The 19,353-nt window shown below is 33.0% G+C and overlaps 2 protein-coding genes across 4 annotated transcripts; both read right to left on the bottom strand.

The window, feature by feature from the left end:
• Positions 1–411: 411 nt before the first annotated feature.
• On the bottom strand, positions 412–9,162 carry LOC130814431 (calcium permeable stress-gated cation channel 1). Of its 3 annotated transcripts, XM_057680482.1 has the most exons (13): positions 8,903–9,162; positions 7,952–8,051; positions 7,273–7,663; positions 6,502–6,648; positions 5,829–5,964; positions 5,482–5,583; positions 4,491–4,610; positions 4,262–4,342; positions 3,013–3,353; positions 2,642–2,887; positions 2,198–2,522; positions 1,632–1,865; positions 412–930 (listed from the first exon to the last, which is right to left on the bottom strand). In XM_057680482.1, exons 3-13 carry the CDS (start codon positions 7,584–7,586, stop codon positions 679–681), a joined length of 2,298 nt encoding a protein of 765 aa, XP_057536465.1. In that variant the 5' UTR covers positions 7,587–7,663; positions 7,952–8,051; positions 8,903–9,162; the 3' UTR covers positions 412–678. The 3 variants fall into 3 exon arrangements, with proteins under 3 accessions (XP_057536465.1, XP_057536466.1, XP_057536464.1); XM_057680483.1 differs by lacking the exon at positions 7,952–8,051 and having other exon boundaries at positions 8,792–9,162; XM_057680481.1 differs by lacking the exon at positions 7,952–8,051.
• A 1,264-nt stretch (positions 9,163–10,426) lies between these two features.
• On the bottom strand, positions 10,427–17,671 carry LOC130815735 (uncharacterized). The gene is made up of 6 exons (XM_057682217.1): positions 17,593–17,671; positions 17,219–17,263; positions 17,010–17,098; positions 11,068–11,202; positions 10,830–10,962; positions 10,427–10,773 (listed from the first exon to the last, which is right to left on the bottom strand). Exons 1-6 carry the CDS (start codon positions 17,669–17,671, stop codon positions 10,427–10,429), a joined length of 828 nt encoding a protein of 275 aa, XP_057538200.1.
• Between the last annotated feature and the right edge of the window lie 1,682 nt (positions 17,672–19,353).

The raw sequence follows: 19,353 nt of genomic DNA, 5'->3' as shown, positions 1-19,353 counted from the left end.
CTATTCAAAATCCTGATGGAAAAAGACTCGAATAAAATAGAGCAAAAATTTTGCATCGGCTAACTTTAATCCCATTGAGCATCATCTTTAACTTTATGGCTAGCAATTGGATTTGGCATAAGCTATTGCGAATCACAGGTGCACAACTTAAAAGACCAAAACCGCTGTTTTTCACCCATGCATCGACGTTGACTTTAGCACTCTCGTAAGTGAACCCAACGAACTCGACCAAGTCAAAGACGGGATTGCAACTCTGATAGGATGCTCATACATGACCTTGTAGGATTACGAGTAGTATTGTGTTGTTAGAAAGTAAATCGAGTCCCAAAAGTGCACAATTCGAAGCAGAGCTGCTAAGTAATGAGTTAACTCAACCTCGCAAATATTACCCGACAAAAGAATCCAAAGACATCAGCAGAAAATTTCCAGCTCGAAGGACATTTATAGATCAGAAGATCCGAAATAATTTACATGCAAAGTTGATGCTTTACAGAAGAAACCAGAGAAGGATAAACAGTAATAGAGAACTATAAGATCTATACCATACCAAAAGTTCTTCCTACAAAGTACAGCAATAACCTGCTACTTCACTCCATAGAACACATTCATTTCCCTATAATACTGCTACTTTTGGGTTGAACTCATTACCCCTGCACGACATCTTGAATGTACACGTTTTCATAGGTTGAAATGTTTAGTTGGAGAAGGTGAAGATGACGCGTTGCTCATTTTGCTTGGAACGGGAGTGTTTCTTCTTGACTGGCGTCTAGTAGGAACAAGCTCGGTTTCCATCTCCAACTTATTCAGGAATACATCATCATCTTCATCTTCATCTTTAAACACGGGATGAATATAGGCATTTTGTAGGTATCCTTTCAGATTGAAGTTTGGATCTCTTGCACGTTCAAGTGTATCTTTCATCATTGCCTCCTGAAAATCCCATGAAGAGTAAAGATCATTAGAGAAAAATTGTCATCCATATCATAAATGGGCCATTTCCGGTCGTACTTTCCATCGATTTTAGTAGACAATACTTGCAGAAAATAATTGTCATCATTATCATAAAGAGTAAAGATCATGAGAAAAGATCGGAACATATGGGTGAATCCAAAACACTAGTATAAAATGGGTAAAACACTATCTCTTCGTGTGTACAGAACCAACTCAGCTGCCATTTTTCTACTATATGGGTTATATAATTCAATACTAATTAATGACCCGAGACATGGCCTAGGCAAGCACTCGACTAGAAGACATTTTTCTATTTTCAATACAAGTTTGGTTATAGAAAATTTCGGGGGTGTTTGGCAAAATGGCTTATTGAGCAATTTAGCTTATTTTGATAAAAATAGAGGGTCGAGTGGACAAACCGGCCAATGTTAATGTTTGGTAAACTAGCAGGTTGAAATAGCTTATTGATATGAATAAGCTTTTTTTGAACAAGCTACTCATAGCAGCAGGTTCAAAATCAGCTAGTCAAACTAGTTAATAAAATCAACTGGTCAAATCAGCCACTGTGATCAGCTACCCGCTACCAGCTACCAGCTAGCTGTTTCCCAAATACCCTCTTCATTTACATTTATGCGAAATAAACGCTGATTAAATCTAGCATCTATTATTTTCTGACTGACCTGTAGAGGATAGGTCTTGAATGCTGGCTCAAATCGACCCTTGCAGAATCTATGGAACCATATGGTAAGAATTGGAAGGGCTATGAGAAATGGTGTAGATGAAGCAGCCTTTTTTGTGCTCAACAATCCCATCAGAAGCAACTGTGAAAATACCATTGCAGCAACAATTCGCCCATGGACAGCAGGCCAGAAAGCTGCAGCACTTTCATACTCCTGATTGTAAACATTTATGATCTGCATTACACAAACAAGCAATTAGAGATGGATAAATTCTGAACCCTTTCAAGAAATATCTCATACTTTCAGCCAATATTAAACGTTACGGCTATTGTGAACGTCACCGCATTTTTTCACTATTCGCAAACGTGATTCAACCCGAACAGTGAATGACCCCTTTGTAACCAATAAATACTTCACAACAATAGAAACATAGAAGATTAATAGTTGGCCACATCAAGCTCTTCACTAGGAATTGCATAGATAGACGATTCATAAGAGTAAGACGAGCAATGTAATTATTAATTAATTTGTGCTTCAAAACTAATTTTCATTTTACAATTTTTTACCTGATGTCGATACACAAGATAAGAGAAGCCGAAGAAGACCAAAATGAACGGCAATAAAATCGGAGTCACCACAGCATAAACAAGGCCTAGCAATATATACAATTGTATCTGAGGCTCCCCGGTGTTGAAACCAATGCTTCCAGCGTCCATTGCTGCCTCCCTATCCTTCTCGGTCTTAACCAAGAACCAATTCTTCAAATGGTATATAATCAGAGGTTTCACTCTCAGGATCTCACCAGCAACACCGGCCCATCCATCAACCATAATGTAAGTTATAAAGAAAGTTGCTTTTAATGGAATCGAAATTCCAATGATCTCAAAGATCCTACCAAAAATTAATATCACATAAGACGAGAGAAAAACACCACCAATAATAGATATTTATACCCTAGTATCTCGTGCATTTACAAAAAGGTAAAAGTACTGAATATACAAGTGACATACTTTGACGGTGGCTGATTGATAAATGTTTTGAGTTGTTCAATTGCAGTTCCAGTTATGACACTTCCCAAGAAAACATTGACAAAATTGAACATGTAATATCTTGAAGCTGATCGCCTTTCTAAAGATGATAATGATTCAAAACCTTCGAATTTGGACATCATCATCAATATTGCAGGCAGGAAAATCAGGAAAAGCTTCAAAGCAAGTCCGGGTAGGAAACCTTGGAGGAATGGTTTGATAAAACGCCTGCATAATGAATACTTACCTAATCATAATATGTAAACATGCGAACTTCAATGTTCATAAATGAACATTATATCAAAGCTTACAGATTTTACACAGGTAATTTATTTGGCGACAAATCGACTTACATGTCCACAAGAGGTCTTAAAAATGGAGCATATCTCTGAATACCCTCAATGCTTGCCAGTGATTGTACAAAGGCAATTGGGATAATGAAGAAAAAGGTAAGGAAGAAGAATGCAACAGACATTATCAACCTCCGGATGCTGAGATGAACATAAGGAATGGCCAAGTTTGGCCAATATATATCACGTGGCTCCGGAGCCCATTCAGTCAACCAAATAGTTGGATTTCTGGTTTGCTGAGTCTGTGCACAAACAGCAGCACCCCAACGGGTCTTAAAGGAGACAAAAGAAGCAGGCATGATAGACTTTGGATCTTGTTCAACCCTCTCCCTCTCCTCAGCTATCTGCAGGAAGAGATTCAAACAAAATCACTAGGTTCCATCAGTTGCTATCTCAAATAATACGGAGAAAAAAAGTAGGCTGAAAACATATTATTTGAAACCGACTTAAACCAGCACTACTGACAACTATGTTAGAGCTTCCAGATATAAACTTGTTGGACCTCAAATCTTCAGCCTTCAACATAATTTGGCATTGATTACAATGTAACCATGTAAAAGAAACACGGTGTTGGCCTACTAATAGCCAATTTCCACTCGGAAATCTGCGGGAATCTATAGAATATTCCAGCAAAAATTCCCTTGTTTTGTTTTCAAACTTCTTTCATAGACAGTATTCTCTTATCAAATGACGCATGGAAAGAAAATTCAACTATATATAATAGTCCAACTAAAGTAATTGTTACAAACAATATCTTAAAACCTATTTCCCGTTATCTCACTAAATACTCATCTAAGTAACGTGACAACAACTCCTATATTACTATCCCTAAGATAATATTACTTATTTTTGTAGGAAAAGGAGAATGCAAAGCCGCAACATTTTCTCTTGCTACAACCATATTATAATTATAATCTCTTCTAAAGGTGTTCAAAACAGACTCGATGATTTGACATTTACCCAACCTTTTAACCGAACCCGACTTTGACCTAACTTCAAAATGGATTTACAATTATGTAAAAGCCAGTGTGGGCACAATGCCTGATTTTGAACCAAACCGAAACTCCTTACCCAAAATCGACCCGATAAATCGAATCAAGACCTATTCTCTTCTATAGTTTCAACATTTCTAATTGCTACAGTATCATAAGTTCCTCTATAATTTCAATCTTTCAATCTCTTCTATTGTTTTAATAAATCATATACATATTATACAAACAAAAAGACAAAAAGGCTAGGATGTGGTACCCACTTCTTTTGTTAGCCTCTCAATTTCAGCAGCGTAATAATCGATGGCATCAACTTTCTGCCCACGTAAGCCAAGAAATCCAGTCTGCAATTTCAAGAAAAAGTAAAGACAAGATGAGTGTTGTACAAACCTACAGTCCCCCCACCCAAAAATAATTCAAAAAAATTGTTGTGTGATATATATCTAGTTCTTGGATTGAACATTTGTATGATTCACCTTGTAAGAAAATTACCTTTGTCGTGGGCCTTTGATCTGGTTGTCTAGAAAATTTTAGTTCATAGTAATCAAGCCAATTTTGCTTTTTTTTCTTTTCTTCAACGAGATCTGCTAGCTTATTTGCATTGTAAACCACCTAAAGTCACACAAATATCTTGTCATGAGCATTCAGCCATTGGACGCGAGATTGATAAAACAGCATAATCCCATTGCAAAGTAGGACAAAAAGAATAAACGAAAGCTGCCCTAATCAAGAATTATGAGTTACGAGCTGTGCTGCCAAAATGTTCAAACACTCTTGCTCGTTCAAAACATCAACTCAACACACCATGTTGGTGCATATATAAATTACCAAGCGTCCACGCCTCATTCCTAAAAAGGTTTCAAACATAGATCCAAAACATGAAATGTTTACATTATTCAATTAAGCTGGATCCAAAGACAAGCAGAAACAAAAAACTTTGGAATGTCCGTTGGACCAGATTCCACAAAAATATTAACACCCAAGACCAGATTATGCATATTATTCTCAAATTAAGATTATTAAATTGAGAACCATACACCACACAACCAATAAACACAACCTTTTGAGGCTAAATTAGTATATAATGACACATACTAGGGAATATGCATGCAAAGAACGGCTGACACCTACAACTTCTTACCGAGAGATAAAATTCCGATCCCAAATTCCTCTAAACTCATGACTTCATAAACTAAAATTTCGATTCCAAATTCCGTTCCCCTTTTTTTCAGTAAATAATACTACGCTGATAAGCTGGTCATTCCATTCCCCTTTTTTTCAGTAAATAATACTACGCTGATAAGCTGGTCAGTTGTCACGTAATCTAGGTTACTCCCTGGTATCTACAAGATTAAACCCCAGCTTTGCTATGCTAAATCAACTTAACACATAATTATAAAAGCTGGACTTTAGTGTGAATATATAGGCATCTGCATTCGAATGACAAAAACTATAACGAATCATGATACAATGGATTACAGACCTGATGAGTGAGATAATGATCGGGATGATTGACCAAGAAAAAGTGCTCCACAAGCTCACTAATGGATTCATCTGCATCTGGGGGAACATTTCGTACCAGAACCTGGTATACAAAAATTTAAGATTTTAGGAGCAAAAAGGGAAGGTAAACAGAATTTAAATGAGCATGGGTGAGTTCATGTTAAGAATAATGTGTATGGATATGCTGAAACAAGTATTCACAACTCATCTCAACAATAATTGTAGAATCATTTGTTTCAGTTTTAATTTTACTTCATCCGCTCTATGTTTCCCCAACATAAAATAAATTGCAGATGGAAATTATATCTAGACAACTAATAAGCTTACAGAAAATTGATCAGGGCGACGTTTTTCTGCTGCCATAAATTGCAACCGCATTGCTGCAACCTTCGCGTACTCTTTATAAAGAATATAGCATACCCAAAAAGTGAATGCATATTCCATTACTAAATGAGCCCAAAACCTACAATATTAAAACAATCAATAGAACAGTGAACAAAGACGTCTGTTGAAACAGGCAAACAGCTCATAACAGGAAGACTAAACAGGCAAAAATCTAATGCAAAACCAGTAAAAATAATTGCAGTTTACATAACAAAGTTAATTTTAGACATCAACAAACATCTTGTGTGAAACAGGTATAACAGCACAAATTTGAAATTAGATATCAACAAAAAATCATGTGAAAACAGTGCATGGTCTACATAACAAAACACTGCTTAACTAATTATTGTCGGTGCTTCGCAATTTTGCTTTTGTTGCTAAACATTTACCAACTTACAGCAAATTATGATGATTCAAAATTATTGTCACAAGCATATTTTCTAAAAAAAATTATTTCGTTTACATAGTTAGAGAAAATAATGGTTAGATTTGATCAAGGAGACCACAAAGACGACAAGGGAACTTAACAAAAGCCTAAATAGGTAGCATATCCCGATGTAACATATATATTAATCTCAATAAATAAAAGATCTAACATTGTAAGTGAGGGCCAAACCTTTGTGATTCAAGTGGTATATTTGAAATCGATAGCTTATCAATGTTGGTGAAGGTAGCTTTCGACAAATTTAACGCATCATTTGTGTAGTTAACTGGAACCAGAACCACTAGAGAAAGCACTGTCACAGGCACAAAAATCTTTAGCCTGCAAAATGAAAAAAGTTGATCACTTATAGCCAGCAACATACATAAAGATTAGCATAACACTAGAATGGGATGACTGAAACACACGCAGCATGAGCTCGAGCCCCCTTTCACAAATTTGTTGCAAACTATCAATGAAACCTTAGTAACTTTATGAGAATCTTGGGTTAGCCTATTGGTTGAGAGCTTTGTGACATGGGTTTGATTCTCACTACATGAAGGTTTAAGTCTCTTTCCGCTGCATGGATTCTCTAGCCTACCCCAAATCAAAAATAATTTATTACAAAAAAACCAAGAAACTTTATAAAACTGAGTATTATGTTTTGGAAAAAAGGAGTCAAAAAGAAAGGAAAAGGAGGGAGAACGATAAATAACTACTAGTTCTTTTTATCAAACCAAGCCCTTCCAAAATATGAAAGAGTTAAACGGAAAACAGAAGAACACTTCTACCTTCCTTCCCTTCCCTTCTCTATCAATCTTTTTCCTCGACCATTCCTATCCAAACTCATCATAACTCTACAAGCTCTCTCTTAAACAACCGGCAGCTCAACTCTATTGCTACATCAAATAACAGAATACAGAGAAGTGCAACAAAAGATGACACAAATCTCAAATTGCAACGTACCCTATCAAATAAATCCGCAAGTAAACTGCTGAATCCAACCCAGCATGCTCAATGAGCTCCGATTCAGGCATTTTTAAAGCATCAGGCATCCAATTTAAGAATCTCAAATATGACTTGAAGTCCAAATTGACAAATTTGCTCACGAGAGCTCCTGTGTTGAGCGGGCTGCTTCTTAAGCCCTTGAGGTACCATTTTGGAAAGTAAACTCTATCATTGAAAGGCTGAATCCTCAGAAGAGCAAATGCTATTAAGAAGATAAACGCACTCAAAAGATTGAAACCAGCAGAAACCAATATATCATTTACGGAAGCCATTCTTTTCCCTCAAAAGTCTTCCAACTCCTACAAACTTCCTTCGCGTGAACAAGAAACGTCACGTCCAATAGGTGGATCTACATACACAAAAGTACAAAGAATGTCAAAACGTGAACTATGAGTGAACATCCAAAGCACTCGGTATATCAACAAAAACACTAAGAAGTGTGACAAAAAGTTAGCACAAATGTATCACTTAATAGTAGCATCAAATTGAATTACCGTAAAGTTCGACTATAGATGGGTAAAATCAAAAAATCATTGTCATTGAAGCAAAAAGAATGATGACAACTTATATTACGAAACCACAAATATATGAATTTCATAACTACTTGAGCAAAAATATGCACTTCATAACAACTCACTCTTCAAGATTAGAATTCTGAAGCAAAGTCACTCGAACATTGAGTAAGATCAGCCACAAATACTTGTTCAAGTGCCATAAGTATGTAATTTGCAGAAAATCTACAATTTTTTGGCTAGAATTTAGTATAAACCCCAAAACCCTAGTCAGAGTATTAACAAGGGCATATACAGCAAAAATCTAGAGATTTTAAGGAAATGGGTAAGCCATTTACAAATTGCAGGAGATTCATAATCCTATGACATATAACAATTTAAATTACATATCAATCAATAAACTAACAGTAAGCTCAAGAAAACACTGAAATAAATTATGAGAAAATAGGACAAAACTGAACGTATTAAAAATATAGAGGTGATGTTGACCTCCATGAAAACACCAAATTTTTGCACCAAATTCACCATATTATCAATCAAGTCAGAAAAAATTTTATACAATTCAGAACTGATTCTCCTAACCTAATATTAATTTAATTTTTAATAAGAACAAAATCATTTCTGTTGTTGCAGTAAAAATAACATAAAAATATAACAAAAGAAAACTAAATACTCATGTAAACAACAAAAATTTTTAATTTATAAAACAGCCACTTCACTAAAGCATGATTCAAGCTAAAATCTGATCAGAAAACATAATTCACATTTTTTGTAAAATCAAGTAAAATCCCGAAAAATACTACAACAGAAATGTTCACAAATTGTTCATCATTTCATACAATAATTCCAAATTTCAACAGTATAAACAAAACTGAAACTTTATACTTACATTATATATATTGGTGAAAGATTCCCCATGAAAAAATACAATTTTTTTATATAAAAAAAAGGGTAAAGAAACTTACTTATGTTAGAATTTCCCCTTAATATTCCTCAATAAAACCTTATAATTGAAGAAAAAAAGGAAGAACTAAAGAAAAGACAATAAGGAAGACAAAGATAGAAGTTTTACTCACAAGGATATGTTTGGATTGCCTTAAATGATCAATGAATGAAAAAAGCAATATTCTCCCTCATGTAAAAGCAAGCAAAAAAACCCACTTATATTAAAACATTATTTGGAGAGTTAAATCTTAGTATTAAATTCAAGATGAAAGGGGAGAAAAACAACTCCCCTTTCTCTCTCACAAACAGGGAAGAACAGTGTGGGTGATTTTGAGAGAGGAGAGAGAAAATTGATTGTGGGAGATCAAACGGAAAATTGAACCAGAAAGAAATATAAATGGATTTTATTTATTGCTTTTATTAACGAAAATTATGGTGTAAAATGTCATAATTAGTAACATTAGTACATTACTGCTCACATAATTACAGATGAGATATTTTTTTATATAAAAAAACAACCCATCAATTTTTGGATTATAAGGTGACCAAGGGAAAAGATTAACCGAGATTCGATTACATAGCCTTGTCCAGAAATTATTTTATATCATATTATCATCATCATTTTACCCAGTGTATTCCGCTCATAGAAAAACTATGGACAGGGTCTGAGGAGGGAAGGACGGCGGCAACTCATACCCATAAAGGAGTGCGCGACCAAAGAAGTCCCCCGGCTCGAGAAAGATAATAAGACGTAGTTACACGAAAAAAGATAAATGAAGTGCATATAAATAAAATAAATAAGTAGACACAACTACAGAAGAAAACAAAAAAAATACAAAACTAATAATAAAAGAAACGAGAGAAGCAAGATGGCAAGAACACCCAAATGTAACCTAGGGGACATCAATAGTCTAAAACATGTATATGGCGCCTCCAACTACTCTTATCTCTAGTCAGACCTTCAAAGAGGTTTAACTCATATAAGCCAACTCTTATTTGTTCATCCCAAGTTCTCCTGGGTCTTCCGCGACTCTTCTTACCCTCTACTATAATTCTTTCTACCCTCCTCACCGGGGCGGCGAAAGTCTTTTTTCGCACATGTCCAAACCACCTCAATCTATTTTCGCGTATTTTTCTAGAAATAGGGGTCACTCCTAGTTTTTTCCTAAACTCTTGGTTCCTAATTCGATTCATCAATGTGTGCTCACACATCTACCTCAGCATACACATTTCTGTAACTTCCATCTTATGTTCAAAAATCTTCTTTAAAAGCCAGCATTCGGTCCCATATAGCAGAGCAGGTCTAATTACCGCCCGGTAGATTTTTCCTTTTAACTTGTTTGGGAATTTCCTATTACATAGCACCATGGTGGCTGCTCGCCACTTGAGCCAACCCGCTTGTATACGATGGTTTACATCTCCATCAATCTCCCTATCCCTTTGAATGATCGATCCCAAATACTTGTACTTGGTCGTACTTTTAACAACTACTTCATCAATAGACACCTCTGGTTCACCTACCGATGCTGTCCCACTAAAGTCACAGCGCAAATACTCGGTCTTCGTACGACTAATGTGCAATCCTTTACCTTCTAAAGCTTTCCTCCACGCATCCAATTTGTTACTAACCTTCTCTTTAGTTTCTGCTACCAGCATTATGTCATCAGCGAATAGCATGCACTACAGTATCGTCTCCCAAATAAACTTATCTTGCTTGACAGGGCTGTGACCATATCTCCTTTGAGTCTCCCCTGCATGATCTTTCCCCCGGACTCGACCTTCTTCTCTATGATTTTCTTCCTCATCCTGAATACCAGTACTAAAAGCCTGTGTTGGGTGGACATCTCTGTAGCCAACACCACCTTACAATCCAAGCGTGAGGGTCGATTTCCCTTACGCACTAAGAAATAATCAACTTGGGTTGCTTGCGTGCCGCTCTTATATGTGATCAAATGCTCCTCTTTCTTCCTAAATATGGAGTTTGCTATAACCAATTCTTTTGCTAGCGCAAACTCCAACAAATTCTCCCCACTCTCATTCCTAGCCCCCAAACCAAACCTTCATTTACCGAGTTGTAGTTGCCTGCATCTCTGTCTATTTGTCCATTAAAGTCCCCTTCGAAGAAAACTTTCTCAACTTCCGAAATAGTTCTCATGAGCTCTCCTAAGTTATTCCAGAACTCGCACTTTACCTGCTCATCGAGCCCAACTTAGGGCCCTTACACACTAACAATGGATATGATCTCTTCCCCCACTATTATCCTAACTAGCATTATCCTATCATTACACCTCCTTACTTCAACCAATTGCTTTAGAATATCGTTAGATATTAGGATGCCAACCCCGTTATGTCTGTCGTCCAGTCCTGCATACCACAGCTTATATCCCTTTATAGCCTTTGCTTTTTGCCCCTTCCACCTAGTCTCTTGCCCCTTTCATATCATATATTACACTAAAAAGTTTGGAAATTTTCATGTGTCATAATTAAAGAGAGTTTGCTAAATGGAACTCATTTACTGGCTAAAGAAAAGATGACATGGCATTTGATTTTGACCAATAACTTTACCATTAAAGTATTATTAACTAATATTTATTAACAGTTAAATTGGGTAAATTAGGTAATATAATATATTGCATAATATATTCTTGATATTTTCCAAAATTACAAAGATAATTTATATATATAACTATTAAAATTGAGTATTTCTACTGTATAATATCTTTGGCTTTACTTTTTAATATTATATATTTATACTCCCTCCAATTCACTAGTAATGTCCCATTTGCTTTATGCACTCTATCCGATGCACTTATTTAATTCTTAATATTTCCAATTGTGCATAATTAAAAATTGTGGAAAGTTGATATGAATAATCCTTGCATTGAGACGAATCAAACAAAATCCAACTTGACTATGTTTTAACTTATAAATTAATAATAAAATACAAACTAAGAGTAATTGATAAATAGTGTCCAAAAAGCAAATGAGACATTACTACTAAATTGAAGAGAGTATTATATACGTCGATGATAAAAAAAATCATACATTGCACAGGTTTTCACCCTAATTTATTCTAATTGAGACAAAACTCAATTTTTAATAACGTATCAAATTTTAATACTCCTCTTTCTATTTCGTCACTCCACCAAATTTGTCCCACTTTCCATTTTATTCATCTTATTAGATTAGATTTAGTCAATTACTCAATTTTTATTCTAATTATGATTCAAATTTTTTCTAATATGTACATATATTTTTACTACCCTACCGTATTTATTTAAATCATTTTTTTGTTGGGTGTTGCTAAACTTCGCCACCCTTTTCATTTTTTCGCCACCCCCCTCCAAGTGAAATTACGAATTTGCCCCTGATTTTTTAAAAATTACAATTTTGTCACTCATTTCAAATTTTTTATTTATAATAATAATAATAACAACAATAATAAAATTAAATAATAATAATTATTATTCAAAAAAAAAAAAAATTTGAGTCGCCCAAAATTGGGCGACTGAACCATGGTCGAGTCGCCCAGATCTGGGCGACTCGACCATGGTTCAGTCGCCCAATTTTGGGCGACTCAATTTTTTTTTTTTTTTTTTTTTTTTGGAAAATAATAATAATAATAATAATAATAATAATAATATTAATACTAATAATAATAATTTATAGATTAATGTGGTCTATTAGCTCAGTTGGTTAGAGCGTTGTACTATTAACGTGAAGGTCACAGGTTCGAGACCTACACAAGCTATTATTTAATAATTATTAATTTTTTATCATATTTATAATAAAAAATTAATAATTATTAAATAATGGCTTGTTCAGGTCTCAAACCTGTTACCTTCACGTTATTAGTACAACGCTCTAACCAACTGAGCTAATAGACCACATTAATCTATAAATTATTATTATTAGTATTAATATTATTATTATTATTATTTTCCAAAAAAAAAAAAAAATTGAGTCGCCCAAAATTGGGCGACTCAACTTTTTTTTTTTTTTTTTTGAATAATAATTATTATTATTTAATTTTATTATTGTTATTATTATTATTATTATTATTATTATTATTATTATTATTATTATTATTATTATTACTGTTATCATTATTATTAATTTTATTTATTATTATTATTTAATTTTATTATTGTTGTTATTATTATTATTATTATTATAAATAAGAAATTTGTAAGGAGTTGCATTTTTGTAATTTTTTAAACTACAGGGGCAAATATGTAATTTTAGGGGGAGGGGGGGTGGCGAAAAAATGAAAAGGGGGTGGCGAACTTTAAGGATTGAGTTTTTGTTTTTACACTAAATACATGGAAATTTTGAAATAGAAACTAGATTTCTGCTAGTCAAATCATGCCTTTTCACTAGCTAATTCAATAGCTCTAAAAAAATTGCCTTTAATTCCAATTCATTTTATTTATTTTTGATTCTTTTAACTTGGGTCGTTGATTTAATTTTATTACTCCCTTCATTAAGTTAATTTTAATTTTATTAGTCCCTCCATTTATTTTGTTAATCACAATTTGATTAAAATTTTGCCAAAGTGTGATAGATAAATTAAAATGAATGACTCGTTTCGTATTTTTCCTTCTCCATTTCTATATTTATTTTGTCTGCTTTCTATCTTATTATAAAAAATCAAAAACATCGAGAAAATATTAAGGTTAAATTTACTAGTATAAACAAAATTTAAGTATTGTATTAAAAGCCATAAATACAAAATTTCTCATAATGTAAAAAAATAACACTTATCTTTACTATAAAATTTCAATCGTTAATATATAAAATAAAAATTTGAGAGCAACTATTATACTTATATAAACTTCTAAAAGAAATGTATAGCAAAACATTAAAATTAAATGCTTTTATCCCTTCCTAACTTTAATGAATATTCTTTGGTGAATAAGAAGGTTTTTGATATTGGTAGACTAATTATAAATAAATATTGAATAAAAAATAATGAAAGTATCATTTAAATAAACATTGTAAATTTGCAAGATTTGATCTAATTATAAAATGTTACTAAATTAGTCATATATAAAAAATATTAACACACGAGTACTATTATCAACTATACATTGTTGATATTGTTATAGTTTTTTTTTTAACTTATTAACATATTAAACTACTAAAATATTACGAGTATGAAATGAATGATATAGAGTCGAATATAAGATAAAACGAATAAATATAAACAAGCAAGATGTTTTAGAGAGGTTAAGTTTATGGTTTTCATTTATATACGTTTAGGCCTAAATTTCATATTAATAATACTAAAATAAAATTATAAGTACGTGTCATTAACCTCGAGTAAAGATAATTTAATTGAAATGAGTCGGTGAATTCCATAGGAGTCATGGCTATCATGTTGATAGATGAATTGGATTGGAGTCATGACTATCATGTTGTTAGATCTAAAATTACGGCATTATAATATTAGAAATACGGAATAACCCTTATTAATTAATTAAGTAAGAAAATGAAGTATAATAAAAAGTTAAATGTCGGCAAGCAACGGCTAGTCAAAATTTAAAGAGAAAGAGAACAAAGGTGGCGCGTGCGGTTCGCGTTAACTACGTGCTTGATTTTTTTAATGGTGGGGCCCATCGCATTGGCTTCTTTTGGACAGATCACATTATGGTGGGTCATCCCCTCTTTTAGCAGTTACTACTGCGTTCTAGGCTTCTAAAGCTTCTGTTCCCCCAAACGACGCTGGCCCACACCATCATTGGGCCAGGGAGTCGATCCTACTCTACTTGTAGTATCCGCTTCTTGTCTCCTAATATGAATTTCTTATCCCAATGTGTAAAGAAAAACACTAGATTTTTTAGATATGTTTACTTGGACCGATTCAATATTTTTTTTAGAAAAAATTTAAATTTGAAAATAAATGCACAATTTTTAATCTGTTGTAACGTATATTTAAAGTAGTTGTTTTAATATATTGAAGTTAATATTTTAACCTAATCGAGTTGGTACTTTAACTTATTATTAAAGTTGGTATTTTAATTTATTTGGAGTTGGTGTTTTATCATATTAAGCTATTATTCTATTAAAGTTGGTATTTTAACTTGTTGAAGTTGGTGTTTTAACATGTTTAAGTTAGTGTTTTATGTTGCGTAAGTTGATATTTTAACATATTTTAAGTATTATTTTAACATATTAAAATTGATTTTAACTTATTAAAGTTGGTATTTAACTTATTTAAGTTGGTATTTTGACTTATTTGAGTTGTTGTTTTAACTTATTAAATTTGGTGTTTTAACCTGTTGAAGTTGGTATGTTAACCTGTTGAAGTTGATATTTTAAAGTTAGTGTTTTAAACAACTGCAACAAGTTAAAATACCAACTTTAATATGTTAAAATACCAACTTTAATAGGTTAACAACTTAAAATGTTAAAACACACTCCAAATACGAACTTTAATAGGTTAAAATACCAACTCGAATAGATTAAAATACCGATTTCAATAAGTTAACAATTTAACATGTTAAAACAACACCTTAACATGTTAAAACACCAACTTTAATAGGTTAAAATACCAACTTGAATAGGGTTGTTTTTCTTTTCTTAAAAAAAAAATGCAAATTGTTAGTAGGTTGGGCCTGGAGAGCCGTCTCTATAAGAGACAGTATCTGAAGAGAATAACTGAAAATAATTTTTAATAATTATAACTAATAACTAATGAAAAGTAATTTTTACAATTACTTAAAGAGTATGGATTTAAATTGAATTAAACAACACCTTACTGATTAAATAAAAACATTTAAGTAATATATGTAGCGATAAAAAACATTATTTAAGATATAGGTAACAACTAAAAAAGGGAGTGGGAGTATTATTATTTGTTAAAAGAAAAGTCAAATAGTAAACGATTTGGAAGGTTGTTGGATCGTGCAATTATAAATGCACAACATATCGCAATCCATGGAATGTGTGGCTGCCCATTAAAAGGTGAAATCTAAATATGTGATAATGCATACAATAATAGTCAATTAATGCAAATTGCTAAAAAAGCAGGCTGTGTTTGACGTTACCAACACTATAAGTAGTAAGTAACAACTCCATTCTTGGTCACCAAACACACAAGCAATTCTTATAATTTATTCATCAGTTGGGACTCATTGTTCACAATATTCTTCCATTTTGTATTGTCTTACTGTTGTCGTTTCAACACGGGGTTGTCAACACTCAACAGCGCTCGTTGTAGAATCGATGCATAGATAAGACGGTTACCTCACTTAAATAATCAACTATAGTATATAACATATTACTTATGTTCAGACTTCAACTAGTTTAAATTTAACCTTTTAATTGATTGAGTCCTTGACATGATTTATCAGAAGTTATCGTGACGTAATGATTATTTCTTTAAATGTCATCGACCCTTATTCTTAAATGGAATGTACAAGGAATTGAGGAGGACATGTCTGAGGAACATAACTGCATTTACTAAGTAAATCAAGGCAGTTAGTATTGAAAAAAAATTAATAACGATACTCTTCTATTTTTTAAGTTTATCTCTTCACAGCATGTCACTTTTAGTCTTTTATTAGCAAATTTAAAAATACAAACAGAATATATTTTATGATAAATGAGAAAAATATTTAGATGAGATGAAAAAGTAAGTTTAATTGGATAATAATAATAAAAAAAACATAAATCATGTTGAAAAATAAAATTGAGCTAAATTTAGTGAAAATATTAAAACAAAATATATATGACAAGTTTTGTGAACAGAACAGAAGATATGCCACTCTTTTGTAGGGGAGTAGGGGACTCATGTACTATAGTATTTCTAGATACAATCTGGAATATTCATTATCTTTTTTGAGTTGGGGGACTCCTTTAGTTGCGCTCTCCTTTATGGGTATGAGTTGTCGCCGCCTTTCTCTTCCCAGGTCCTGTCCATAGTTTTTCTGTGAGCGGAATACACTGGTAGGATGATGATGATGAATCTGAAATATTCAACGTAAATGAATTATAGAGGGTAGTGAACAGTGAGGGTACAAATACTAGTATAATTACTACTTTGGTCCTAGCTAGTAATCTCACAAACAATCCTAACCGATTCTAACTATCTCACCAAAAATTCTACCTGATCCTAACTAATTCTAACGATCTCACTTCATTCCAATTTCATGAAATTGTTGGGTCCAATTTCATGAAATTGTTGGGTCCAATTTCATGAAATTGTTGGGTCCAATCTGAGTTGTAAAATTATACGATTTTACGATCCACATCACGATTTTGACAACAATGCCTCACCCTGTATAATTTCCTAGATTCTGAACTCCATCCATATAAAGTCCATCCTTTTCACAAATTGTCCAATATCTCTTTAGACAAATCCATGAAAATTTGAAATGTATAAGACAATTTATCAAAAAAATGAACAAAATAGTATATGTTTCAACTTTATTCCAAAAGTAAACGTGAAATTCCCAAAGCTGATGTTAGGGCCTGTTCGCAATTACTAACTGCAAACAGGTCAAAAAAGACAAAATAGTTGTTCGCAGTTACTAACTACAAACAACTATTTGACCTGTTTTTGTGGAGCATGCTGTTCGCAGTTACTAACTGCGAACAGGTCAAAACAGGTCAAATAACTGTTCGCAGTTAGTAATTGCGAACAGCTATTTTGTCTTTTTTGACCTGTTCGCAGTTACTAAACAGCCCCAAACCTCAGATTTGGGAATTTACGCATACTTTTGGAATAAAGTTGAAACTTATACTATTTTGTTAATTTTTTTCATAAATTGTCTTATACATTTCAAATTTTCATCGATTGTTGAATCATGAAGTCAACAGAGTCTCTTGAGCCCGTGCTCCATAGTCCATGTCTTCTCTTCCTGGCCCAGGTTTGAGTGATGTTTCATCTGGGCCATGTCTCCTGTCCAGGTATTTGAAGAAAAAGGAGCTAGGCCGAAGTCTATAAAGTAATTACAGCCCGCCTAATAACGAAAATTTCAAAACATTAAGATAAAAAATCAAAAAAATGAACGAAATAATACAACTTTCAAACTTATTCCAAAAGTAAGCGTGAAAATCCCAAACATGAGTTATGGAGCTGTTCGCAGTTAGTAACCGCGAACAGATCAAAAAAGACAAAATAGCTGTTCGCAGTTACTAACTGCGAACAACCCTTTGACTTTGTTTGATCTGTTCGCAGTTACTAACTACGAACAGATAGCTGCACAAATATGCAGTAGCTTCCTTTCCTTCTTATTTTCCTATTTCTCAAAACCCTAGCATAATACTACTCGACACTCTCCACAATTACACTAGCTTGAATCCATCAATTGTTGCGTTCCTCTTTCAATTGGCACTTCAAAATTAGTTTGAGATACTCTAGATCGAACAAAGGTAAATTTTTAAGGGTTTTTTTTAGTGTGTGTGTGTGTGTATATATATATATATATATATATATATATATATATATATATATATATATATATATATATATATATATATATATATATATATATATATATATATATATATATATATATATATATATATATAGGTTTTTGATGAAGTTTGGTTGTTTTGGCAAATGTAGGTTACTAGTTCTTTAAATCACACTCTTCTTAATCATCCATAAATATTCAAGGTAATGTGTAATTGTTTTCATAGCTTTATGTTGTTTTTTGAAGTATTGTTGTTGATGAGCATATTGAATTAGTTAAATTTAATGTACATTATGTATTATTAGGAATGTTGATGTTTGTATTAGGAATTTCATTTATGAACTTATTAATGGATTTATTATTTGGATTTTATGTGCATTATATATGTATGAACTTAGTTACATTATGGACTTTATTAATTTGTAGACCAAAAAAGATTATAATCAAATTGATGACTTGGGTGATATGTCTAAGTGGTCATTGTATTATGATGGAGGTCATAGGTATGACGTTACTAACACGAACTTAGCTGAAGTTTTCAACTATGTGATGAAGGGTGTACGTTTCTTATCTTTGACAACACTTGTTGAATTCACTTTCTATCGGGTTAACGATTATTTTGTTCAAAGATGTGAACGTGCTAGTGCATGGTTACTTGGAGAACGCATGTACACAGCGCATGCCACCAGGATTATCAATAGAAACATCGAGAAGGCAAATTACCATTACATAATCGCCTTTGATTATGGAAGAGGTGTACTCGAAATTAAGACTGGGAAGGGAAATAGGGGATCGTCCAAGGGGGGTAAGATTCAACGTGTGGACTTGAATCAAATGAAGTGCAATGTAACAAACTTGAGATATACCACCTACCTTGTTCACATGTACTTGTTGTTTGCATCAAACGACACCTTTCATATGAGAGGTTTGTGGATCCGTGATATACATCTTAAAGTTATGCAAGTACATACGAACATTACTTTATGCCAACGATCGATAAGAGGTCATGGCCGCAATACACGGGCTTTGATTAATTCTATTCCGCATTTGTTGAATTACATACTAATTACATTTGGAATGTTCAGCTGTGGGCATGGGGGCATATTCTTATCGGCGAACCTTACAGAATTGTTGGTGGTGGTGATGTCGCTCTTCCACAA

Source organism: Amaranthus tricolor, chromosome 6 (genome assembly GCF_026212465.1).
Source record: "Amaranthus tricolor cultivar Red isolate AtriRed21 chromosome 6, ASM2621246v1, whole genome shotgun sequence".
NCBI lineage: Eukaryota > Viridiplantae > Streptophyta > Magnoliopsida > Caryophyllales > Amaranthaceae > Amaranthus > Amaranthus tricolor.
The sequence above is the reverse complement of the archived record's forward strand: the minus strand, read 5'-3'. Positions and strand labels throughout refer to the sequence as shown.